The 26,796-nt window shown below is 46.2% G+C and overlaps 1 protein-coding gene across 2 annotated transcripts in view; it reads left to right on the forward strand.

Moving 5' to 3' along the window:
- Positions 1-26,796, forward strand: part of LOC119452946 (nucleoprotein TPR-like) — a 134,634-nt gene that overhangs the window by 84,504 nt on the left and 23,334 nt on the right. The window contains exons 36-45 of one of the 2 annotated variants that reach the window (XM_037714907.2): positions 2,096-2,191; positions 5,130-5,220; positions 8,027-8,117; positions 8,211-8,259; positions 8,531-8,646; positions 10,447-10,524; positions 12,910-13,018; positions 13,949-14,178; positions 19,201-19,304; positions 20,057-20,157. In XM_037714907.2, coding sequence (XP_037570835.1) covers positions 2,096-2,191; positions 5,130-5,220; positions 8,027-8,117; positions 8,211-8,259; positions 8,531-8,646; positions 10,447-10,524; positions 12,910-13,018; positions 13,949-14,178; positions 19,201-19,304; positions 20,057-20,157 — 1,065 coding nt within the window. The remainder of the gene's footprint in view (positions 1-2,095; positions 2,192-5,129; positions 5,221-8,026; positions 8,118-8,210; positions 8,260-8,530; positions 8,647-10,446; positions 10,525-12,909; positions 13,019-13,948; positions 14,179-19,200; positions 19,305-20,056; positions 20,158-26,796) is intronic. The other variant, XM_037714909.2, reaches the window with a different exon arrangement.

Consider the following 26,796-nt stretch of genomic DNA (forward strand, 5'->3'; position numbering starts at 1 on the left):
GTGAAATTGTATTTGCAGCTAAAAACTTAGTTAACTTCAATTTTTTTTTAATTCAAGGTTTTAAATTTTCAGCAGTAAAAACAGCTTCATAAATTCCCAGATCATTTCTCATGGGTAGTATCTTGTTAGTAAGCACTTATAAACAAATTGCAAGAATGTCGGGCCATAATACAGTCAATGACCGATTTTCCGGACGCCCGATTTTTCAAACATGCCCGATATTTCAGACGCCTTCGCGGCACCGCCACGTACCCCATATAGTCAATGTATAAAAGCATCTTGGACGCAAAAAACCTTCGCTGTCCGATTTTCCGGACTTTTTGCCATGACCGTAGGTCCAAAACGGCATTAATCATAGCCACCACCGCTGCCATTTTGATTCTCACCTCCTCGAACCGGCGCTCTCGAACGCAGATGTGCTGGCAGCCATTGCCACCAACGTGGCAACGCTAGGCCTAGCTACTACGACGTTCGCTACCAAGCTTCTTTCTGTTTGGTGCTGTTGTTTCTCACTGAAACAATTCGCCACTGTTAGCAGTGGAGCCGACTCCACCTTTGTAATCCTCGCCAATGTCTTGGAAACTTGGAAAGCACGGTGCGTTGCATAATGCTGGTTCCCGAAAGTCAGCTGTGTTAAAGCGGCAGCTGTGACACAGCAGTGTTACGCAGCGAAGCGTATGCGTAGTATTGTGGTGAAGCATATCAAGTGTGGGAAGGGGCAATTGTTACGGGACACAGTATGTTTTCCTTAATTACATGTATACATGTGTGCACCCGCCGTCTCGTTCACAGTTCGAGCTATGATACGCCTAATAAGTGTACTGGCAAGCCTTTAGGGCTATTTCAGACGTGCCTGTGGCGATTTGAGCGCTTGGATGCAATAAAAGGCATGCATTCGTTTTCTTTTACTGCTCGATTTTTCGCATGTTTTCGCGGCCCCTATGGAGTCCAAAAAATCGGACGTTGACTGTAGCGCGGTTTTGAGCACCAGCGCATGTGGTGCAGATCACGGTGATAGCAATGCATCGACGTGGCTCACGGCGTCCACAAGATTTGCATGTGCTGCGTCGTGCGGCGTCGTAAATCTTGGAACACCATGGCTGACCATACTTAGTGCCTGCAGCCGGTGCCCACAAATAAAAATGAAAATGTAAATAAATACAAATAGTCGTCCTGAGGCAAAAAAGAAAAAGAAAAGTCTCAGTTTTGCCAGAAAGGCAAATCATTGATGGCGATAGGAAAGAGACAACGGCATGAAGTAAGGTTCATAATTATATTGGTGTCACGCGCAGTCAGGCAAACACTAACCGATCTCACTCAATGACCACGAACTGGCTATCACAACTTGAGCGAATGCTTTGCGCCATCTCTAAGATGCCAACACTAGATGCAGGAGAACCAAATCGCAACAAAGCACCGATCGTCTCGGATTCCCTCTGCACTTGCCATGGAGAGAAACGGAGAGAAATTACCTCCAAGATGTGGTGCATCGCCCATTTATGGACATGCGTGACAAAAAGCGTGCTAGGAAGACAGGGCAAATAAGCACTTGCTCCTGCCCCCCCCCCCCCTCCCCCCCAGCCCTAGCACATGCTTGATCACATTTCTGTGCATTCACTCCCTCTCCATCCCCCTTGCGCTTAAGGAATCGTCAGCTTTCATGTTTCTCCAAGCGCTGCGAGCTGCCACGTGCCCTGCAGTCTACGCAAATTGTTTACCAGTGCGACAATGATTATTGAGCAGAGACATGTGATTGTTGAAACGTGTTGAATCAAATATGCCAACCTGCGCTTAATAAGCACTCTCTGAAATGTAAAACTACCATATAAAACATTCCTTTGTTTTCTATTCGTTTAATGGCACAGAGGTGGCCTGCCTCAAATATTTTTACCAGTTAAAGCCAGAGACACCTTGGCGTCTGATCCGGCATACATCTTGTTGTAACAATAGCCTCATCCAACAGGTTTCGTTAAGTTCCATTAGGTTCCCAACTGTTAAAGCACCAATCTTTCAGGCAAATTGTACATTGTATCAAATGGTGTGTTTGTAGAATATAACACGTCTGATCACATTCCTTCTCACCTTCTTTGTGCAGGGACAGACTCTGGTGTAGAGCTTGTGGTGCCTACCAGCACGGTGCCAGTCACCGTCACACCGTCAGCACAACCAGCAGAGCCTAGCACTGCAGCTGGTATGCAAAAGATCATGTGCACGTTGGCATAGTGACAGCTACTTGTGTAGTGCAGATTCTACTTAACGTTGGTTAACGAGCTCATGCCGCAGACTAGTTTGTTAGGGGTAGTGCATCATCGTTTGGTAGGATAGTTGTGCTACAGTGCAGTCCACTTATAACGATAGCACATATAACAATATACAGTATAGACCACTTATAACGTAACCGCTTATAGTGCAGGACCGGATATAGTGCAGTCTTTTCAGACTCCCGTTAATTTTCCCATAGCACTCCATGTACTATACACATATCGCTTATAGTGCAGTTGCGGGAAACGAAATACCGGTTACAGTGCGGCTGCCTGGGAGTACAGAAGTCAGCGGAGACGGCAAACGCTCCCCTCAAACGGGCGCCCCAAGGAGTGCTCGAGGAGGAAAGAGAGACGAAGTGGAGGAGATGGGCACGTGGTGCGAACGAACAGCCAGTGAGGCTGAAACCAGAATCTTGAGTGCGAGTTGTGAAATATCACGGCGCGCATAGCGAGCGAGGGCCACGAAGCTGCCAACACCATCAAATGCTCGCTTCACGATAATGGCAGTAAACGGAACTTCAGGGAGCGGGCGGTGCCGGCACAGCACGGCGAAGGGCGCACGCGAAGACCGTGGAATGCGAGGGAGGAGGGCGGCAGGGAAGCGGATTTCACCTCGGCAACTCCGCCGCTTCGGTGGCTCCCCTCGCCCTCCCTTGTAGCTCCCTCACTTTCGACTGTCACCGTGTGCGCCCGCCGCCGTCCCGGCCCGGCGCCAGCTCCCCGAAGTTTCGTTTTCTGCCTTTATCGGGAAGCGGGCGCTTGCCGGCATGGGCAGTTTCGTTGGCCGGCCTGTGACAGCGCCACGCTGCTTCCCTCTGCGCCGTAGCCGCAGCGTGCAAGGTCAACATGTGAATAGAAAGTAGAGGAAACATAAAGGAGAAAGAAGGGCTCACTGCCATTTTCTACGCGTGGCTACGGTAGCGTGGCTGAGACGTCGGCACATCGCGCATGTTCCGGCGCAATGCAGAGTCGGCGACCTTGCCATTTGAGAGAGGGTGAAATTTGCGCCGCATTTTTTCTTTCTTTCCTTTTTTTTTTCTTTTTCTTTTTTTTTGTTTTGTTCGCGCGCATCATTGAGGAGTCTCTCCTAAGCTTTTCCGGTGCCGGAGCAATGCCGGTCGGAGGCGCCGGCGCGTGATTTCGTTCGAATTAACGAGATTCGACTGTAAATCGAATGCAAACGTTCTAGCCACATTCCTCGACTGTCGCATACGCGTGGTGGCTCGATGCACATGTTTTGCATATGTGCGGGCCTTAAAAATTGTTGCTTTGGTTATAGTGCGGATAGTCGCTACTCCGGCAACTTATGTTAAGCCGTCTACACTGTATTGGTTTTAACGATAAGTCTGCTTAAGATTACCAACTTATGCATTGGGGCTATGAGAAAAACAACAAACATATATAATGATATGTTATTCACCGCATGTAGGATATAACGATCAGAATATTGCCTTCTAGGCGGTGTTTTTCATGCAGAATAATTGTGACATTTATGTTGCTAAGTTCTCCTTAAACAAACGATGCTGAGACGGGGTGAAAAGTGTGCCTACACGAGTTGGTATCTTCTGCCATTACCACGCAGTGTAACCTGCCCGCGTGCCGATTGTAAAAGCCGCGGAGAGCATCGCAAGTTGGCGCCAGCCACTTCGCATCCGTGTCGTCGATCGTGCTACTTGTGTCAAGAAAAAAGAAGAGAGAGAGAGAGAAAAAAAAAAGAAAAGTGAAGCGGCGCCCATCCTTCCTGCACACTCTCTCGGCGAGCGCGGAAGCAACCTGAAAGCAGCGGGCTGCCCAGTTAGTAGAGGATTGCGCCGTCAAATCGCAAAGCTGTGTGTGGGACGAAGCTGCAAATTTCGCAAGACTCAAAGAATTACTAGCTTGTGCAGTCAATGATATTGACGTTTCTGAAAACCGAGAGCGCCACAGTCATGAAGACTGGTCCCAATGGTCATGCTGGTCAACAGAAATGGCGTGCTTTGTGCGCCAGGATGAAACCCTTTATGGTTGAAACCAACACAGTGGAAGTCGCTGACATTATCGAGCTCTAGCAGCATGTTACTACTGACAATGAAACAGGTGGCGCTGCAATGGAGGAGTTTCTGAGTGCCGATAGTACTGCCTTGTTCTGTAAGGAGATATCCAGCGGAGCGATCATTGTCGTGTCAAATAGTGGCGTTGTGCGACGGAGGCAACGCCAGCAGCGGCAGTGACTATGAGATTGACTATGGCCCATCTTTGAAACGGACCCCGATCGAGTTGCTCATTGATTTCATGCACGCTAAATTGTTGCCACTAGTGTTTGGCAGCAGCTGGATGCGATGCATACTGCAGTTGTGAGCCTGAAGCTCCTGCGAAAGCAAGTGCAGATTTCTGACTCTCAGCATGCCTAATGCATGACACGCTGTTTAGAGGTATAAATAATCGTTCTAGTTTTCATTGCCTACTTTCTACATGTATTTTTAGCGCAAGTGGCAAATTTGGTTTCGGAGCTACAAAGGTATGTTCGGCAGTTTTTTACAGCAGTCCAGACATAGCGATTATCGGTTATAACAATCAGATTTTTCGTTCTTTTTAATATCGTTATAAGTGGACAGCACTGTATATCTGTAAGGGAATGTGCTGTTAGTGCTAATTAAACCAGTTCCCACAGCGTGTGGAATCCGCAGATTTTCTTTTTTTTTTTTTCGAGGGCTTTGAGCTCCAGGACAGTCATTTAGCGCACAGAAATGAAAATTCGAAAATTTATTGTAAGTTCTCCTCTAGGAGGAAGCTCTAGCTCATGCCTTTAATATTAAAATATCTGCAATGCACAGTGCAATATTCCTTGAGTGAAGCCATGCATGATCAAATGTGTTCGTTCCTCAACAGCACCGGACGAGGGCCCATCATCAGCCTCTGGAGGAGGAGGAGGAGGAGCACACAAGCGGCCTCGGGATGTGGACCAGGAGCCGTCCAGGTGGGGGCACCTGTTTCGCTAAGTTGAAAACTTTAAACCCAAAGGATCATGGTACGACTGTTAATCCTTTGGATGCTGGGTGTCTTTCTGGATTGCAACAATTGCAATTTCTGTCTAGGTAGCACATTAGCAGGCTCTAAATTGAAATGTGATTCATTGACGACATACATGGTACTGAATATTTTACAACTTTTACAAATGGGCACCCGGGAGGATGGTGCGCAACAGGCCACCATCCTTCTCGGCTCACCCCCTTTCATTTTCCCTCGCACCAACAGTAAATGCTGCGTGAGGTGTGATCTTATTGGACTTTATATGTCCAATTGGAATTTATATGAAACCTAGGCTTCCTCCGGTGCATGTTGTCATGCGCTGGTGGAGAAAAGATAACATGTTTTAAGTGTGAGCCCAGCGACGTTTTTGGTTTTGTGCTCTGTATCGTGCAATTGATCGGGCTGTATACTTAGAGGGGCTCTCCTTAGCTTGAACTTTGTTTATTTGAATAAATTTTCGGTACGCTTAGAGTTTGAGTTAACAAGATTTTACTGGATTATGAGTGGTCGAGTACTAGTGACTGAAATATAATGAGTCACTACGTCATCGGGCTAGTACCTGAATGTCCCGGTGGTATCTCAAATCGTGTCCTGCCTTTACCTCAACTTCTCGATAACTGAAGCTCTTTATGATAATATTGACGCCTCAACTGTTCTCGAGCATTAATCTATCACTTTAGGTGGACTTAATATTTGCCTTTAGTGTCCCTTTAAAAACTAAACGTGCAATAAAATTTTAATTTGGCCAACTTCTGAGTAGATGGCACAAACAGTCTTAAGGATGTTTCGCTTCCACAAATATCTTAGTTCATCTACTAAGTGACGGGAGAGAGTGCATGTGTAGTCCGTGTGCCAGAAGCAACAAGCGAGAGAAAACGTACAGCGAGAGGGCTCCAAACAACGGAAGAGAGCACACGGAGCATGACTGAGCATCGCATGAGCAAGGAGAGAGGAGCACACGCAGCATGAGAGCCATGAGCAACAAGAGAGCACATGCATCGCAAGTCGTGTTCCACAGGAGAGGAGCACGAGCGATGCGAGCAATGGCAGAGAGAGCATGCGCAGCACGAGCGCTACTAGCAACACGAGAAGAGGACGCGTGCTGCCATAGAGACAACACACAGTGGCGGCACGGCGACGAGACCACAAAAAGACACTTTTTAACATTGGGGGCACTTCGAATACAGTAGCGCAGTAGTGGATGGAAGCATCAACCGGTCAGCAGTTGAGGTAAACAAGTTACGTTTAGAGTATTAGCGGGGAAAAAAAATAGAGCAGCCAAGAGATTGATACAGCCGGATCCATTACAGGCATAGGTAGCAGTACAAAGGAGAAATAGAAGTTGTGGGGAAGAGAAAAAAAGAAATTAAGGAGATGTATAGAAAATATGCGAGGATGGAAAGCATGTATAGCATACCTAATTAACTAATAACTAATTAACTTAAGGCAGGCTAGGTGACTATTTGTCGCCACCCCGTTTCAAAGGGGATACCAATACATACCTGCCAACTCTTCCGAATTTTCCGTAAAGTGTACGAATTTGGACCCGTCTTACGATTTTACTATTGTCGGCTCAATTTTTGCGGAAAGTGGTTATATTCGCGAAATATATTTTTAAGTTGCTAATAAAGTCCCACCGTTGCTGGTGGGCGGGGGCGCCACTTACATAGGGACGCATAGAGATGGGGGCGTGTGCCGTAATCTTTATTGTCTGCAGAGTAAGGACATTTTTCACTCTCTGACGTTGCCTTCGTTATCGGGTCGTTGGACGACCTGACGACGGCCGGAAGTCACTGGATGTCGTTACTGTCATAGAGAGTTAGAGACCCACCTGTACGTAAATGGCACCCCCAGAGACGACAGCGATTTCGGGTCGATGTGGCAGGCACAGTTCTGTATTGGAGGCTGTGGCTTGTCATCTCGCCTGTCACTTTCGCTAGGCTTTTTTTGCGAGTACAACCTGTTTTGTGGCCCCCCCCCCCTCCCCTCCTCTTTTTTTTTTTTTTTTTTTGCCACGTGCTGCTGCATCGGGTGCAGTGCGACTCCGGCACTCTGGTGCTTCGTAGCTGTAGCGGCTGCGAAGTGTGATGGCGTGCTCGAAGCCTCGTCAGTACTAGACTCTATCAGCACTTCCATGTGTGTTTGAAGTCGTACTCCTCGGGAGAATTCCCGTGCCCCCCCCTCGGTCGCAAGTTTACAAATGTGAAAGTCTTGACGTTGGCAGGTATGGCTATAAACCATCATCATCATCAACAGTACCGTCGCCTAGCCGAGTTGTCTCCTCTATAGTAGAGTGTGCAAAATTTTTAAGTGACTTCAGATCATGCGTTTTCCCAGTTAGTAAGTTTTTGTATTGTTTTTTTTTTTTCTAACACGTGTAAACAACCTTCTACTGTACTGCTCGCTGTAGCTGCCCACAGCATGCTGAAAAATCTTGGAAGTGATGTGCTGGGATTCACATCCCATCTGCTAACCACCAGTTGCACACATAGTCTACTTAGGCGCTGTAAAGACTGCTAATGAGAAAATTAGACAATTACCAGCCCTGCAGCTTTGCTGAGATAGCTTCTGTAGTGTATACTATGCATTTATAACCAATTTAGCCAAAGTGGAATTTCGTTGCGGTTGTCTTTAAAAAGCTGTGTCTTTCTTCATTCCTATGTATTTGCTTTATTGTGCAACTTGCATAACTTTTGTCATCCGTACTTTGGGGCCAGTAGCGCGAAAGCTGAACAGAGGTTGGGGTTGTGCAGCTCGGACACACAGAGCAGCCTGGGGTCCACCGCACCACGGTCCGAGTCACCACTCTCCAAGAAGCTCAAGCCATCTGCGAGCACGGCCGAGGTTGTCTGCACCCAGGAGGCCAAGCTGGTCACCGCACCACGGTCCGAGTCACCACTCTCCAAGAAGCTCAAGCCATCTGCGAGCACGGCCGAGGTTGTCTGCACCCAGGAGGCCTCGCCTTTGGTCGAACCTATCGAGGAAGGTGGGCCTCTCCCCAGCTCACTCACTTTCATGCTAAAGATTGCTCCTTATTGTCGCATGTGTAACCCGCCTACAAAATTAGCAATATTTTGACACTCGTTGAGGAGGGAGGGGGGAGTGGTGTCATTGTTAGTGTTTTACATTCTGATTTTTAAATAAATGAGGACAAGGCTTGGTTTGCAGTATTCCATGCATAGATTGTTCTTTGATATTCTCGTTTTGTGTGTTTTGGACCCACTTTTTTTTAAATCTTTATTGTTATTTTTTTCCAGGCGTGTCGAGTTCTCTCGCCGGAACCAGTGCAGAAGAGCCGCAGCAGTCCACCACGGTGGATGACGTCATTGTTGTCGAAAGTGATGACGAGGCAATCGAAGAGGAGCAGCCGAAGGTAAGGATGTGCTCTTGCATTCCGCTGGTTGTGCGACTAATTGTACTATGTAGTGGTTATAAGCAGCTACTTGACGAAAAATTTTTTGCGAAAAGGTCCTTAATTATGCATATTATTGTAAAGTTAAACGGGAATTGAGTGTTGTCTCTACTCCTATATCTTCCATTTGCTGCTTTTGCAGCTTTTTAAAGGCTTTGATGTGCTTGAAAGTGAGGAATGCCAGTTACATGGAGACATAAAGCCACTGAAGCCAAGGAAAGCATCGGGAAAATTAATTGTGGTTGAAATTGGAATGTAGAAAATAATGAAGAAAAAGGAAATGAAAGCGGACGAAAAGATAACTTGTTTGTTGCCAGCGGGAGCCGAAACTGCAACGTACGCGTAATGCAGAGGTTGCGAGTTCGGCTCTTGCCGGTGACAAGTTATCTTTTTGTCCACTTTCATGTCCCTTTTATTCATTATTTTCTACATTCCAAATTAAACCACACTTAATTTCCCCGATGCTTTCTTTGGCTTCATTGTCTGTTGGCTTTATGTGGTTATGATTAACCCTTTCAGGGTCAATACCGTACAAGTACGGCCTCCACGAACACCCTCAGAATGGTCAATGGCGTACATGTACGGTATCGCTTGTACATTTAAAAAGCGCGCCTCTTTTGATGATTTCTTTCGCTTCGTATGTGCTGCCGCTCGACGGGAAGACAAGGAATTTTTTCCTTGTGCCAATTCCTCTCCGTGTTTTTAAAATTTTTTTTCCGTTTTATGGCAATGGCGCGTCAGCTAGCGCTTGCGCATCCGGGCGTGCGCAGCACCAGCGGCAAGTTACGGTTTTCTCCTGTGGTGGATCCAGCTTGTTGTATGCGCTAAACTGATGGCTATCTGGTTTCAAATCTCTCAAAGGGTGACCGATTGTTACTCGATCGTTTATCGCCCACCGCAGCGCGATTACACCTGTTCCCAGGCAGCCGCGTATACACACAAACGATGCTGCCGTTTTTGCGTTTCCTTTTTTGGAGACCACAAAAGCTCTATTCGCACCTTGTTGGCGATAAGACGAAGGCTTCTCACTTGTTTTGGTTTCCGGACGTGCACACAACCATTTTTCAGTGCGCTTATCTTCTTATTCATGAATAAACATTGTGTATTTTACAACACAACCAATTTTTCCTCACTTTACTGTCACTTTAAAAAAAATTACGACCATATTTTTGCGAAATAGGTTCTTTCAAAGAACTTAAATCAGCAATAAAAGAAATTGACCCTGGGGGGCTGCATTTGGCAAAAAAAATTTGACGCTCAAAGGGTTAACATCGAGTCCCTCGGCTCCCCTTCTTCTTTAGTTACATGGAAAATATATATAAAAAAAAAAAACAGAGGATGACCGAACTTGCTGGTTTTTAGCATTTATTCTGAATACCGTTATTACTATTTATGCTTTTCGACGAAGAATAATGAAGAGGCCCACAATAACTTGTGGGCCTCTGGAACTGTAATGGCAAGTTAATTTTTTTATTCATTACTTTATTCATTACATTATTTTAGGAAGTAACATTAACATTATTTGTGCTTTCGCAGACACAGTTTATCTTTGTTTCTGCTTGAACTGTTACATCATGATTCACCCATAAGGTTCCAGCCTAACCATGCCTGTCTCACTAATGTTGCAATGCACTCATACCATGAACCATTTTCTACGGAGATGTTCCAGTACAATCTGCTAATTAGTTAATGAAAATTGAGGCTGTGGAAATTCACTGTTTTTGTGGACTGACATGTGCTGTGACTCATTTTGTGATACAGACCGAACAGTTGGAAGGGGCCGAGTCTGGCATGGAGGACGATTACGAAGACGAAGAGATGAACGTCACGTGTGGCACAGTGAGTGACTAGCAGCTATGGCTTCTCTTAATTTGCATTAGATACTCTTGTACCTCGTTGTTATCCACGCACTCGGCAAAATGTTTTCTTTTTTTTTTTAGGCCAGTTTGCTTACATATCGAATGGTCTTGGACTGGCCAACTACTGTATTTACCCAATTCTGACATGCCCTCAAATCTGACGCACACCCAGTTTCAATGGGTTCAAAGTAAGCAAATAATGTGCATTCGAACCTATTGCTCCTGACGTGATGTATGCCTTGGGTTCGATTGAAAGCGTGCGAGGGTGGGCCAAGAAGGGTCGTGGCTTGATGAGTGTTGTCTTCCCCCGCGAGCATGGGGAAAGTGGGGAGAGGAGCGAGCTTGTGGTAACGCGATCAAGTGCCCGTGAAGGGAGAGGGAAGCAGGTTGCTGCACATCTCCATTTCTAATGCGGCCGTGGCTTCGCATGGCTGTCGGCGCAGCTGAGCACACACGCAGCCTGCGCTCCCTGTTTTAGAGGTAATCTGCCGCGTGTGCAAAAAGTGGGCGTGCCTAGACAGCAGGGCATCATTTGTGCGATCTTCCTGTGTGTTTATTATTGGAGGTTGGGTAATCTCGAGTTTCAGAGATGCGTTGAAGTGAGAGGCAGACGCATTGGCTTTCCTTGATAACGCTTTTCATGATAGCGTCATCCCGCTGCGGGTGGCACTATCAACTTACGGTAAGGGGCGGAGTGAATGCGAAGATGTGGCAGGCTTCACTTCATACTGCTGTTGTGAAGATATCGTTGACATGACATGAAACCGTATCTTTTGTCGCCAACTCTGAAGTTCAACAAAATGATTGTCTTCTCTTATTCAAGTTTGCTTTATTCAGATTGCCGAATAGTGTGCAAAATTTGCGGCCCTCTTCCTTCTAAGAAAAAGCCATCGGCAACTGTATTTGTTTGCATAAAAGTCATTATATCGAAATTTCGATATAATGAAACAGATTGCCAATTTTACTAACTTCGTTATAGTATTGAGGTTTAGCTGATAATAAAATTTAGATATAATGAAGCAAATTTCCAATATTACTGACTGTTATATGAAGGTTGAACTGTATTTAAAAATGAGCAAGTTTTTGTAGGAGCTACATAAATGAATGAGTGTAACACCTTCAGGGCACCAGGGCGCGTGGACACATCTGGGCACAACCACCCTGGCACCTGATAGTGTTACACTTAAAAACACCTCATGTAGTGCAGTAATTTAAAAATTCAATCTACCTAAACATGAATTCCCACCAACTCGCCCAAGTTTCTCTTCTACTACCACAGTAGCAGCTTACTTTTCTTAGCTGCTCTTTTGCTGAACACAAGGTCAGGGGTTCGATCCCCTGCTGTAGCAGCCACATTACAATGGGGTATTGGAATATATAAATTTATCTCTGTGCTTAGATTTCGAAAACTAATATTGTGCATCGTGAACAGACAGGACATATCGGAACACAGATGACCTACATAAGTGCTGTGTGTGTCATTTTCTTATACCCCCTGTCTATTCATGCTGCACAAACTCAATTTTTAAGTACAATGTACCAACTAGCCCATGAGCAAATTCGTTTAAAGGGAAACTGAGACATCCACCCAAATGTAGCAATTGCTACAATGGAAACCCAACTGGGTTCCTCGAAAGAAAGCCTCGCAGTTGAAGAAAAATTCGTCCTGGTCCGGGACTCGAACCCGGGACCACCGCCTTTCCGGGGCAGCCGCTCTACCATCTGAGCTAACCAGGCGGCTAGCAGATGGCAGGGCGAAGTCGAATTTGTCGACAACTCGAATCAAAGGCAAGTGTATGACGTAATAGTTCAGCGGAAATCTTCAACTGCGAGGCTTCCTTTCTAGGAACCCGGTTGGGTTTCCATTGTAGCAATTGCTACATTTGGGTGGATGTTTCAGTTTCCCTTTAATTACTTATCTCCACCTAGCGGATTTCCACTGAACTATTACGTCACGCAAATTCTTTTGTGTGCTTTTTGATTTAGGTGCACAATAAAAGCCCATGTTCTGCACATTTTGCTCTCAACTGATGAATAAACTTCCCTGTGCAAAACCTCATTGTCGCGGATTAGACACTCAGTTCCTGATTGATTCATTGATTGATATTTATTGATTGACTTATATTTGTGTTCTTCATAGCACAGGAGAGCCAGAGGCCGGCAAATTGAGTTTTGTGTTCCTCATAGCGTAAGGGTGGTTAGGGGTAGGCTTTACACTAACTTTAGCCACCTAAAGAAATTTTCACCATGCACTGAACTCTTTTGAGACTGGCATTCTCGCTGTATGCTGTCTCTGTTCATCGGTGTGTGGCCCTTGTGACCAGAAAATGTCAAAGTTGGCGTCATGGCGGGGATCCCTTTGCAGGGTCGTGGCCCCGATGAAGCAGATGTGCCGGAGGAGGACATGGCAGAGCCAGAGTCGCTGGACGACACTGAGCGGGACATGGACGATGCCAACGAGATTGAGATCGTAGGTCAGTGCACTTCCAACAAAAAGTGGACACTGCTGATGTTGTGCACTACAATCTTTGCGTTTCAGCTATTTGCTGCAGAACATGGTGCTTAGTCTCCGAAATGTGTGCCTCATCTCCCAAGAGATGATGTGCTAGATTCACTCTTCTTGTTAAAGCAAGTCAGCTAACACTTGAGTGATGGCTATGTGAATGGAATTGCTTCTGAAGGTCGGTAGGTCAGCAGTATATACTGTATCATTGTCATCATTATCAGTGTATTTAAGTAAATCATAGGACAATAGGTTCTTCCTGCAATCTTCAATGAACTGTGTCCTTTGCCAACCATAGACACCATGAACCTGTAAATTTCTGTTAATCCCATCGTATTTTCTTCTACTTGACCCTTAAATGTGTTTCCCTTTCTGTGACCCTCACTTTGCTACCATAACAGGGCTGTAGTCATTAATTTTCTGTTAATCCCATCGTATTTTCTTCTACTTGACCCTTAAATGTGTTTCCCTTTCTGTGACCCTCACTTTGCTACCATAACAGGGCTGTAGTCATTAATTCAACACATTGCGCTATCTGCCCAACTCCACTGCTGCCTCTAAATCTCAACTGCCAATTAAAATAGCTATTCAGTAAGAAATGCAGATATGCTTTCATTTGTCTTCCGAAAGCTTTCGGTGTCAGGTTTCATGGGAAAGTTGGCAAAAGCAGCACTATGAGCTGGCGAAATTCTGTCGCAAATTTAGCAATCTGCCTGAAGACATGCATGGTGTGCTTATCTTCACTCGCTTACTGTAATTGTTCCCTGCAACTGCTTTATCAGCCTGGTCCCAGTGTACTCCCGCAGCTCATGCTCGGGATTGCAGCAGGCGCTCTGCATGGTTGCTTTATTTTTTTTTTGTCTATTTGAAAACTTCCGTCAACATGTGGTGCCATGTGCAGACCTTGGTGATGAAGCAGGCGAGGACAATGAAATGGAGGAGCCTCTGGCTGAGGATGAAGACGTACAGCAGGGCTCGTCTGTGCCGGTCGAGGAAGAGGAAGAACTCCAACCGGCCGCCAACACATCCTCTGCAGCGGAGGTGCCGGCGTCTTTGCTGGTAGCGCCTCCGTTGCTGCAGCAGCACAGGCCTTCCCTGCTGCCCCGAGTGCGCAACGAGCGCCTGGCATCGGTGCGTCACCTTTCTCACACAAGATGACCCTTCCTCTCATTTGTGATACAGTCGATTTCTGTTAATTTGACCGATGGGGCCGACAAAATTGATCTAAATGTGCGGCGTGTCGAATTAAGATGCAGACTGAGTGAGTACGAACTTTATTTAGGTCCTGAAGAGAAAGAATTAAAGCGGCCCCGCCAATCAATCCGGTGGCTCCACCCAGGTTGGGTCTGGTAGACAGAGTCCTTGGGCAACGGCCCGGGCCCTCTGGACAGCCTTGAGCTGAGCGATGAGCTCTGTGCTTCTGAGCGCTGAGTCCCAGGAGGACTGGTCAGGAAAGTCCGTGTGCGCGTTGGCAGGGCACAGTCAGAGCATGTGTTCGGAGTTGTTGTATTCGTGGCCACAGTGTGGGCATTCAGTAAGAAGGTCAGGATTGATCCTGCTTAGTGTTGTTGGTGTGATGCATGTCCTAGTCTGCAACTGTCTGTAAGTGACGGCCTGTGCTTTTTTGAGGTTTTGGTGAGGAGGAGGAAAAATTCTTCGTGCTAACCTATGATTTGAAGTGATTTCGTGGTATGATACGAGCAGGTCTTTATTGTCTAGATCCCTCCAAGCTGGGTTGAAGCGAGGGGGCGGACCGCAGACGCGGAATGTGAGTTCTCGCGCCAGTTGGTGTGCCCGCTCTTTCGGATTACAGTCGGGAGGTCCAGAAATGTTGCCCATGTGGGCCGGGAACCATGTGATGTGTGGGGACGTGAGATTGTCTCCTCCCGTTTCTTGGAAGAAGATTTTGTTGACAACCTTTGTTTCACAAAGGGGGCGGAGGATCCCTCAAGCCGTCATTTGAACGGCTTTTCCCTCCGCCTCCTGTTACACTGTACCGTGACGAAGCAAATAAAGCAATATCATATCATACCATAGCTGCTTTCCTAGAGACGAAGGCCGCCGAGAAGGTTCTAATGGCTGTTCTTGAGTCCGAGTAAATGACGGAGGCTCCTTTGCAGCTTCGAAGGGCCACTGCGATGGCCATTTCTTCTGCTTCGTGAGTGAAGTTGGTAACTACTGTGGCTACGTTGGCGAGTGAGCCATGGGCGTCCACCACAGAGACCTTGTAGGCACCTCGATTCCAGTATCAGGCCGCGTCAACAAAGAGGACTTGCGTTTCGTTACGTTGATGTTGTCTAGGATTTCCTTCGCTCTCGCTTTTCTCTGCCCTTCATTGTAAGTCAGGTGTATGTTTCTTGGGATTGGATCAACGGTTATTGACCTCTTGGCATTTGTGCATAGTTGCGACTTCTCTGGTGGCATGAAGAGGGGCTGTATGCCTGCTTCTAGTAGTATCTCGATGACTGCCCTTGTGAATGAGAGCCGACTAATCTGGGCATTTCGCTGTGCTTCAAAGAGTTCGGTTGCTGTGTTGTGTAGCCCCAATTGGAGGAGTCATTCCGTGCTAGTGTTTCTAGGGAGGCTTAGGACCTTTTTCAATCCTGTTCTGATTAGTGTGTTTTGTTCAGCTCTGTCGTCTTCTAGTTGAGGAAGGGGGCGACGTAGGTTACGTGGCTGATGAGGAAAGCGTGAAATGCTTTTATGAGGTTGTCCTCTTTCAGTCTGTCCCTTGTGCTGGCGACCTGTGGTATGACCCTGGTGAAGTTGAGGGTGCTCTTTGTGATGCGTTTTAGTGCCTCCGCGCTGTCATTGCTGTAAGCCCCAATGACCTTGCCCAGGACCTTAATTGTGTTACACCTGGGGATGTTTCCTCCGTCCTTGGTGTGTAGGTGAATGGGGAGGGAGGTAACGGGCTGTCTCTGCCTGGGGCCTTGTTTGCGCAAGAGGAGCTCTGATTTTTTTGGGGAGAGCTTCAGTCCCGCGTTTGTAAGGAAAGCTTCTGTGGTGTCCAGCGCTTGCTGTAGGTTCTGCTCCAGAGTGCCTAGCGGGCCGCTCGTGGACCAAATGGTGATGTCGTCCGCGTAAATCGCGTGCCCTACCCCCGGGACTTTCGAGAGTTTGTTTGCGAGATCGTGCATTGCGATGTTAAAAGAAGTGGCGAAAGCACTGACCCTTGCGGGGGGCCGATGTTACCTAGCATGTGCTTTCTGCTTCTGATTTGTCCGACGTTTATGGTGGCCGTTCGGTTATCCAAAAACGATCTTACAAAATTGTGGAAATTTACTCCGAGATCTAAAGCGGAGATGTAGCTGAGGATGTGTTGGTGCCTGACCAGTGTCGAAGGCCTTGGTTAGGTCGAGCACCAGGATACTTTTTACATCCCTGGATTTGTTGTCTATAACGGCGCTCCCGATGAGTAGCATGGCGTTTTGTGTGGACAGTGATTTTCTGAAGCCTATGAGAGTGTGGCAGAATAGGCAGTTTTCTTCAACGTGCTCTCCAATTCTATTGTGGAAGGCATGTTTCGCGACCTTCCCGAGGCACGACGTAAGGAAGATGGGCCTCAGATTCTCTGCATGGAGTGGTTTTCCAGGTTTCAGGATGAGGACTACATTGGCAGTTCGCCATTTGTCCGGCACCAGGCCTTCAGCCCATACCTCGTTAATTTTGCTCGTAATGATTTGTATGGCCTTGTCATCTAGATTTCTGAGTAGTTTGTTTGTTAGTCTATCTGGGCCGGGCGCCGAGCGTCCGTTTAGGTCGTGAAGGGTGTGCACAATCTCCGAAACCTTGAAAGGACGATCCAGCCACAGTTGAGGTGTCCCCTTGTACTCGCATGTCATGTCGATGCAGAAAAACAAATGCCAAAACACTGCCTCATTCATTTGGCAATACTTTCCAAATTTTCGCACACCCCCGAATCAAATGCGCACCCCCACTTTCGATGTGGCCAAAGTAGAGAAAAAACATAGAAATGTCATTAAAGCACCTAAACAAAGTAGAAATCCAGTGAGCACTTGACTTTTCAGCAAGAAAATAGGCAATGGTCAAACGCTCGTTTCACAGCGTCGGCACGTTTCCTAAAATCACCTGCTCCACAATACATCTGTTCTATGCGGTAAAGCATACAAACACCATTAAGGCGGTCTTGATATCAGGTCTTTCGATCCCCTTTTTCAAAAAAAAAGAAAGGTGCATGTTAGAATCTGATAAATACCGTAATCAAACATTGTGAGCTACAGTTATTGCTTTGGAATCTCTCTAGGGCAGGCCAAAAATAGCCGTTTTTGACGTGAGATTGATGTGCGATCAATGCAATCACTGTCCCCAAAACTCTGCTGAGCTGGGTGCTGCCATTAAAGGGGCCGGAATTGGAGTTACTGTAAGTAGGGGTCAGGCAATCTCCCTGCTGACTGGTCAAGTTCGAATTATCCAGCGAAGGCCAATTTTAGTATCGAAATAATGAGAGCTTGGGCCCATAGAAATGATGTGGGCACTGACGGGAACCTTCGGCCGGGATGGATCGAATTAACTGAAAAATCCAATTGACCGAAGTCGAATTTGCGGAACTCTACTGTACATGCTGCTGGCGCTAAAACTTAACAGGGCACGGAGAGAGAGAACATGCAACACTACATGTGTCTTCTCTCTAAGTGCTTTTTGCACTGGTATCATGTACAGTTAAACCTGGATATAACGAAATTGACAAATTCCCGAAAAACTTTGTTATAAAGAGGATTTCGTTATATGCAGGTTAGGCACGAAAATTCGAAAAACAAACGCTTACCGTATTTACTTGATTCTTGCCGCTTACCGATGGCGTCGTATGATGCATAATGAATGCACTTTTTTTCCCCGAAAAATGTGTGCAAAGTTTAGGGGTGCGTTCATTACGCGGGGTAAAATTTTGAGTGATTTCTTTTTCCACAGTCACCTCTAAAAAATTTGCAGTTTTGCCCAAAAGGCGAACCATCGATTGCGATAGCAAATGCGTAGACAGCTACACGAAGTCATGATAATAGTTTTATCGGCAGTATAAACTTGCAAACATTCGCTGACCATGTAAATTAACAAGCATATATGAACACATCACACTTAATGAATGCGGACAGTCGCTGTCAAAACGTTGGCGTGAGGAAGCGCTGCAGCAACAGCGAGCGAAGTGACCTGCGTAGGGGTGTATCACTTCAACGCAAACTGAGCGGCGAGAACGGAGCATGCACAAAGGTATAAGCCGCCGTCGCACCTAGACTCGGCCACGCAGTGTGCAGTTGCTGCACCGCACCCTCCCTCCCCTCCCTCTGGCGCCTATGGCAAAAATGTGCCTGTAGTGTCCATATAATTGCTATCGTAATAAAAGTAGGAGACACGCTGTACCATTCGGCGTCTGATTCGGCGTCTGATTCGGCGTCCGATACGGCGTCCGATACGGCGTCCGATACGGCGTCTGACACAATTGTACACGCCGGACGCCATATCAGACTCCGAATCATACTGTGTGCCTCCTACTTCACATCAGCAAGTTAAAGGGTGCGTTCATTATGCGAGGAAAAGAAAAAAAAAAACACTTGTTTGGAAAAGTGGGGCGTGCGTTCATTACACGAGTAAATATGGTATTTAATTATCTCTAACAGGAAAGAAAGTGGCCGACATGTGGATTGACATGATATAAAGAACAGAAAAGTAGCATGCAGCTTTTCATGTTGTATCTTGAGTGTAACTAATTGTGGAATACAGAGTCAGCGTCTCATGTAAAAGGGGACTATACTGGATCGGCACTCTGCTGTTTAGACATTTCTTATGCGTGTAATAGCTGTGAGGTAGTTGGCATGATGTGAGGCTTGAGTGACTGGCCTTTCAAGGATGTGAGGGCCTGTATGCAATGTGACTGTATGGGCGTCACTCGCCTACAGGAGAATATGAGGCCCAAAGGACTTCGCTGTCAAAGACATGAAATGTTATACCTGAAGGGAAGTCCGTGTGAGTGGGCACACATGTGATAGGAAAGTGAAGGCCATCATGTTTAATGCGCGGCGATGCAACAAACATTTCAATTGCTTCTTCACCAGTGACCCTCTTTAGCAGAATTGGGACCTCCATTTTTTTTTTTTTTTGTGACACTTTTTTTATTGCATCGTTTTCTTCCTGCAGAGTCAGAGTGCTGCAGGCTTCGAGGAAGGGGATGACAGCATCGTGCCCAGCACACCGACCCTCTTTGTGCCTCGAAGGACTGACGGCTTTGCCGAGGCTGTCGGGTGAGTTGATGATGTTGTAGACTTGCGGTTTGGCTTAGATTGCAGTTGAAGAGTGACTCAGTAATCAGTTTGAGTAGCTTTGTACAATCGAACCTCGACATAACAAACAGGGATTATCAAAATAAAACGAGTAATCGCCTAAGGTTAAAAGAAACACAACATATAATTGATGTTTCGGTGCTGCTGTGGGTTCTTTGTTCACATTGAAGAGCAATACAAGAGTGACTGAATATTTTTGCATTAAGCATTGCAGAGTCTGTGTGCATATCCCTGGAATATTACCCTGCATCTGGTTTATTGATAAACCGGTTTGTCATACCCTTGCTACACAGCTTTTCTAAAACTGTGATCCTGTGCAGTGGACAGGACTAGTGTTGAGGGGGGGGAGGATCTACAACTCGTAGAATGTTTTAGCGTTTTCAAAATGAGTGATTATTGAACCAGAAATTGACCAAAAAAAGAAATGCTAACCTTCATGTAAAAAAATTGCCTACTAGTAAAACCACTGCAAGGTTCACAGAAAAAATCATTTGGTAAATGGAAACGAAAATTGAAAAAGTATATCAAGCTTTAAAAAAATAAAAACCAAGAACCCTATAAACCATACTTATATTGAATGTCAGTATAATGAAGGTATTTTGTGTCAAATGCTACTTTGTTATAACTATGTTCGACTTTATTGATAGCTGACCTCATTTCTGTGTGATTTTACAAGTGGGTTCAATCAGCATCGCTTGTTTATTTGTGCGTAGCTCTCCTCATGTGCCTCATGGAGGCTTTGTATTCGGCACTGCATCCGAAGGGCAGTCTGCACCGGAGCCATCTGGTCTGTCGCAACTCGCGTCTCAGGAAGGTACGTCACAGTTGCACTTCACACAATTTCACCTGTTGCTGTTGACTGTTACGCAGCCCGAAACTTCGTACGAGTTCTTGAGATTGGTCAGCCACAGGAATGTTTTAGCCTTCTAGTTACCGCCTTTTTCATGCCATAGCATTAATTTACCCCACTTCGCAAATCGGTACTGTGGAAGCCTGCAGGTTGGAGGAAAATTCATGAAAGAGAAAATTGTCATTCACCTGTCAGTAGAACGAAGCTCTAAAGGAAACCCACATGTGTTTCTCAGAATAATTTGTGAGCGTCAGAGATTCGTAGACTGGTTGTGCTATCTACTCACAAGTTGGTTAAAGCAAAATTTTATGGTACGTTTTGTTTTCGATGCAAAGCATCTTATGGTCGGGGCTATGTCACTCCCTCCCTCCGCCGTGCGGCGTCCACACCCCTACTGCGCATGCGCATCCTCCTCCTCTCTCCTCCTTGTCTCATCTCTCCTCCCCCTCCTCTCCTCTCCTTGTCTCTTCTCCTCTCGGCATTCGTCCTCTCCTCTCGGATGCTCCTCTCCTCTCCGGATTGCGCAACGAATGGCAACACTTGCGGCTCCGCGCGCGTTAATGTGAAGCAGCTTAGGTTAGAGGCGCGATGGTAGGCGCCCCAGAGGCACCGGCAACAGTCACCAATGCCGCGCGCGTTTGGTGCGAATGCGGAATGCGGGGAAAACGCCGACGGCGTCGACAACAGTTCTGCGCGTTGCTGGTGCTGCTGCATGTCCAAGTTTATACAGCTGATAAAACTACCTTGAGTCGACCCCATGGCTGCTTCGCATACTACTCAGGGTTCCTCTACGGGAAGATAGTGTAATTTTTTGATACAACAGATAGTGTGACAAAGCTTATAGACTGTCAGTGTTGCTCGCATGTCGTTTTCGGACATGGCAGACTGGCGCGAATATCTTGTATGTTTTTTTAACAGTGCGGAAATTAAAGAACCTTTATGAACTCTGATTCAGAGGACTTCGATAATAATTATGAAGTGTATCTGAGGGGGGCATTGCACAGTGATAAGGAGGCCGTGTTGCCTGAGGAACACCAATTATACTAATTGATACAGTTGATCGTGGATATATCAGACTCAGATGCAGTCGACCCTGATGGGACCGATGAAACTGGTCAAATTATCTGTCGGGTCGAATTAAACAGCAGAAAGAAACGCCGAACCTTGACACTTGGCAGTATTGCCTCGACTTCAAGAAATGTCACAGTTTCGCCCTAAGGGCGAAGCAATGAATGCGATAGCAACACAGCAATGTCATACGAAGTAAGGTGAGCGGCTTTGGTAGCAATATGAATTGTAGTAAACATGAGCTGATTAAGTAAGGAGGTGTGCTGCAGCGTAAGTAGACCGACATGAAGAGAGACTCGATGACCACGAGAAGGCGCGTGTGAAACGGTGGTGTTGATGAGAAGCGCTTCCCGTGGGCAGCGCGTGCGAAGGGACACATCTGTAGCGCTGCACTGCCAATCCGGGCAGCATTGCATGTGTAGCGTGCGTTGGAAAATGTGGCCCGACTATTACTAACTGAATGAACAAGCGTGCTGTGAGCGCGCACAAACAAACATGAATAGATCACACTGAATGACTGCAGACAACGACCGTCAAAACTCTGGCAGCAAGCGGATACGCCGCATAGGCGAAGGTACGTGCGGTCTATCGTTTCAACGGAAACTGAGCGGCGAATGGCGCCTAAGGGTCAGAGCCGTGTGGAGATAAGAGACGGTGCGAGCGAGCGACGAGCGCGGCTGTTGGCAGCGTAGAAGTGCCCCCCCCCCCCCCGCTCCCTTCGGCGCTGGCTTACCGCTTCCTTGCTTGCGCGTGGGAGAGATAAGAGACTGTGCCGACGAGCGCGGTTGTTGGCAGAGAAGTGCCCCCCCCCCCTGCTCCCTCCGGCGCTGGCTTTCCGCTTCCTTGCTTGCGCGTGGGAGATTGAGTGCGTTCGCATTCCGTGATAGCTCGCGTCCCCGCACGCTTCCGCTGGGGCATACGGCGCGCGGCGCAGATTTTATCTATACGGAACCTCACGGCGACGCCGACGCCGACGGCAGAAATCCGGTTGAAGTGTCCATATAATTGCTATCGCAATAAAATACTCAATTGGCAGTATTAGAGAGTTTTAGAATAGGGGCCCCAAAAGTTTGCGGCCCCAAAGAGCTTTGTGGGTGTTAGCGTTGGGGCATGCAGGAGTGAAGAGTTTTAGAATAAGGCTTTGCATTTGCGAATAGCGTCTTGCGCTTGCAGCACCACTACAGTGTCAAAGAAAAACTATTATAAATAATAAAATAAACTATACCATTTTATGATAAGAGTAACCTTGACATTCGTGTTCTAGCGTTTAATTACAATTTAGAGGTTATTCTATTAGCAGCAAGTGATTTGTAGTGCTTAATTCTGAGCAACCAACTTTATGTGCCTTCTCCTGCCAAGCTAATCTATGTTAGGCCTACGAGCTATGAAATCGACGATCGAATTCGGAATCAGCGGTGCCTAATAAATCAATCTTCATTACATATGTTGAGAGAAAGCGATAACCGCAGCAACTTCTCCAGCTTACGAACTTCACGCATTACCATGAATCGAGCCTAGTTTGGTGCTCGGTAAGAGCCGTCCATAGAGTTTCTCACTATATCCTAAAGGGAAAACTGGCGCTGCTGCACTGGGATATCCATGGGAATGCCCGTATATTGTGACTTTGGATTGGCATCGTTCTCGGAGAGCCAGAAAGCCTTGAAGACACGCCTGGCTAGCACCGTTCTGTCTATCACAATGATTTATTTTCTGCTAAAACAGCATGTAAAAAGCTGTTTTAGCTTTATTATTACACAAAAACATTTTTTTTTTTTAATTTTGGGGACTTACTATAGGATGTGCAATTATATGAAACGTAAAATGTATCAGCTAGCTGCTAAAGTTGGAGGGCAGACAAGGTTCTCGCTCGCTTTGGAACAACTTGTCGTCCGTTCTTGCCTTTCTTCGCTTGATTCTGTATTATAGGTGAGTGAACTTTATTGAGAGATGTAATATGGGTGAATGAAAGCCATTTATCTAGAATATATTTTACGAATGCATTATTTGTTTAGCCATATCCACGTTTTAGACGAAGCCTTGTACAACACCAGCCAACACAAGCCTCGCAGACACATATCCCGTCATTCCCGTGACGGCATATCGCCTTTTAAGAAACTCGCATAGACGGTGGCACCAGATTACCCTCTAGGTGTTATAGTGAGAAACTCTATGGAGCCCTCGCTTCGATGGGTGCCGCCATGTTTGTTGACACAAAGCTTTTGGAGCAGCTTTTAGGGCTCCCGCTATATCAGTGAAATAGTGTGCCCGATGCAAAACCCCAACGCGGTTTGCGTCTCGCGCATGCGTAATGGCTTCAAAGCTATTTCTTCGGGACCCCAAAACGTTTGAGGCCACTATTCTAAAACTCTCTATTGCCTTTAAAGTTAGCTTTACCGCAATACTGCCATGTTTTTTGGTGAAACACACCAAGCAGGGAAAAGTGCTGCTGTTACGGGACGTTGCATCTGTTCCTTAATCTACGCACGCACATGCGCCATTTCCGGCGGTCTCGATACAAGCTCTCAATGCCTGCCAGTATGCTTATTGGGCATCGAAGTGCTTGTACTGTGACCGGAGATGGTGCTTGCGCACCTGTGTAATTAACAAACATGTACAATGTCTCGTCACAGTGGCGCCTTTCCGTTCTTGGTATGCTTCACCGCAATATAGTGCGTGTGCTTCACCGCATAACATGGCTGTATTGTGGCGAAGTTGACCAGTGAAGTTCGAATTATTCGGTGAAGGCCAATTTTGAGATCTAATTAATGGATGTTTAGGCCCATAGAACTGTATGAGCGCTGGCTGGAACCTTCGGTTGGGATCGAATTAACCAAAAAATTGAATTAGCGGAAGTCTACTGTATATTTAATAATTGTCTATATCAAGCCACTGTAAAATCCCGTTGAAAATCTCATGCAAAAGTATAGCAATGTACTATGCGTACATCAAACTCCCGTTCGCTGCCACATTCGATATATCGGACACTCGCCATGCAACGTCCCTGCAACTGCATTTCTCCTAATGGAGACGCAAGCACTTCATGCGTTGTTGTAAATATTAAATGCCGACAAATTTGAATTAAACGACACTGTTGTGGCAGATGCTGTCAAGAGATAGAATGTCATGGAGAAAAGGTGAGCAGGGTGCGCTCAGTTTTGCTTGCTGCGCATATGGATGGCTCGTGCAAACTGCGGCCGTTTGTTATCGGCAAGAGCAGATCGCCACTCAGCTTCAAGAATGTGAAAGGCCTCCTGGTGTGATATACGTTTCACAACAAATGGTGAATGACACTCATTTTTTTCACTGAGTTGCCAAACTGAAGATATGGGCTTACCGCGAGCGGTATTGTAGGATCCCGCGAGTGGCCAAAATGAATCCGACCCCAACCTCCACTTGGACGGATGTTTACATTACATTATGAATTGAACAAAACCATGGCAGGCCACATGCCCACTTGGCGGAAAGACCTGCATTCCGGCATTGACGCGCGAGACTCATCATCGCTGTGCGATCTGTGAGTCCGCGCTTAACGCATTTTATGCATGCTCGTACTGTTACACGTGAGTGGGAATGAACTCGGACGTTCTGCAAGCTGACAGCCACTTTCGAAAACTAACAGCATGTGTGTAGTGTCCGCAGGGGCTGGAGGGGAAGGCCCAAGAACAAAGGACCATACTGGCTGCAAGGCGGCAAAGCATTGAGCTGCATGCAAAGAGATTTTAGAACGGTGGAGAAGCAAGTACGACTGGTTCCAACTGGAAAGCGGTTTTGAAAGCCGACAGCAGTCCATCTGGCTCGTTGCCCATGTATGACAATGAGCTGTTTAAACATTGTTTTGTAATGGGCACCCTGTCGAGCGTGTTCACGCGTAATTCCCAGTACAAGTGCGCTGATGGTGGCATGGCGCATATCCATACAGGCTAGCTTGTTTCCACGGTGCATCTATTTCTACATTATCTTCAATAAAAATGCGCAACAAGTGCTCTGAAGCGCACGAGGCGCTCTGCAGTCTAACGTGCGGGCAATGCGTCCGGGCTTTTAGGGTTAGCATTGGGATCAGTGTATCAAAGACCATTCTGCAGCACGAGCGACTTGCAAGTCGCTCGTGCTGCAAAAAGTTAGTCAAGTTTAGTGCGTTCGACACGGCCTCGGGGAAACAAATCACTAAGTTCCCGCTTTTCACGATCTCAGGAAACTGACTGAGATGTTCGGAGGTCTCAGATAAGCTTAGGATAGGCATATTTTATATTAAGGCGAAAGCTTTATAGTATGTCTCATGGTGAGGTCTCCGTTTCAAGGTTGTTTCAAAGCCACATCGTCGACACGAAATGGTCCTCTTAGGATAAGACGCGATAATGCGCATAAAACCACAATCAAGGGTGGAAGAATGATTAAGCCAGGGAACTGAAGTGGTAATGGGTTTGCAGAGAGATGAATGAATTGATGGAGAATTAAAGGGGCTTAGTAGGGTGATAAGAGTGAAACGAAAGGTAATGTTGAGATAGAGTAAGCTAAGATAATGAAGAGTAAATGAGAGTGAATGAAGGTGAATCAAGTGGTTAAGGGTGAATCAAGAGTGAGGAAAATTGTAAATTTGGAGTAATAGAGCAAACCAAGTATGATAAAAGTAAAACCGAGATGATAGAGTAAATGAAGGTGAACCAAGCAGTGATAGGGTGAATCAAGTGTGAATTAAGAGCGAATCAAGGGGTTATGGAGTGGGGGAGTGACTTGCAAAAAATTGTGAGATTTGAGGGCCCAAGTGAGAGTTACGCAGCAAAAAAAAAAATAGTGCTAAGTCTATGTTCGAGTTTGGTGAATCATAGGAAGGGTGACTTGCAAAAAAGCATGATGACTTGCAAAAATGACTAAACTGTGGTTTCAGAGAGATGATGACTCAGCAACAACAAAAAAAAAAACTGGTTGTCCTGTCATTGAGTTAGTGGCGCTCGGGCTTTCGCCTTCAAGTTGTCTTAGTTCTAGCAGTAATTTTTCAAATGACCAATATATTGAACTATTTTGCGATCTCCTTCTAGTTTGATATAGCCGGGATCGACTGTATTACCATATTAAGCGAATTCTAGTGGGTCCCCGAATCCATATGCACCCAATTTGTTGCGGGTTTAAAGTAAGAAAATAAAAATGCACCTGAATGGGTAACATTGCCCCTATTTATAAAAAAAAAGCATAGCAAGCCCCCCCTAACCGGAAAATTGAGGCACGCAGAATTTACCTTCACAAAAGGGAATAAAAAAAAAAATAAAGCTTTCATAATGAAAGCGTGTGGCGTGTTGTTGTTGCCATTTGCGCTTCATTGGCCACAGATACTAAGCACACTGGGGTGGTATTCTCAAGAGATTTCTTTTAGAGATATTACACTAGACTTCCCTTGATTCGACTCCAGTTAATTTGATTTTTCTGTTAATTTGATCCCAATCGAAGGTACTGGATGGTGCCCAAGCATTTCTATGAGTCCAAACTTACGTTATTATAATTATAAAGTTGGTCTTTGTCAGTTAATTCAAACTTGACCGG

This window comes from Dermacentor silvarum, chromosome 5 (genome assembly GCF_013339745.2).
Source record: "Dermacentor silvarum isolate Dsil-2018 chromosome 5, BIME_Dsil_1.4, whole genome shotgun sequence".
NCBI classification, from domain to species: domain Eukaryota; kingdom Metazoa; phylum Arthropoda; class Arachnida; order Ixodida; family Ixodidae; genus Dermacentor; species Dermacentor silvarum.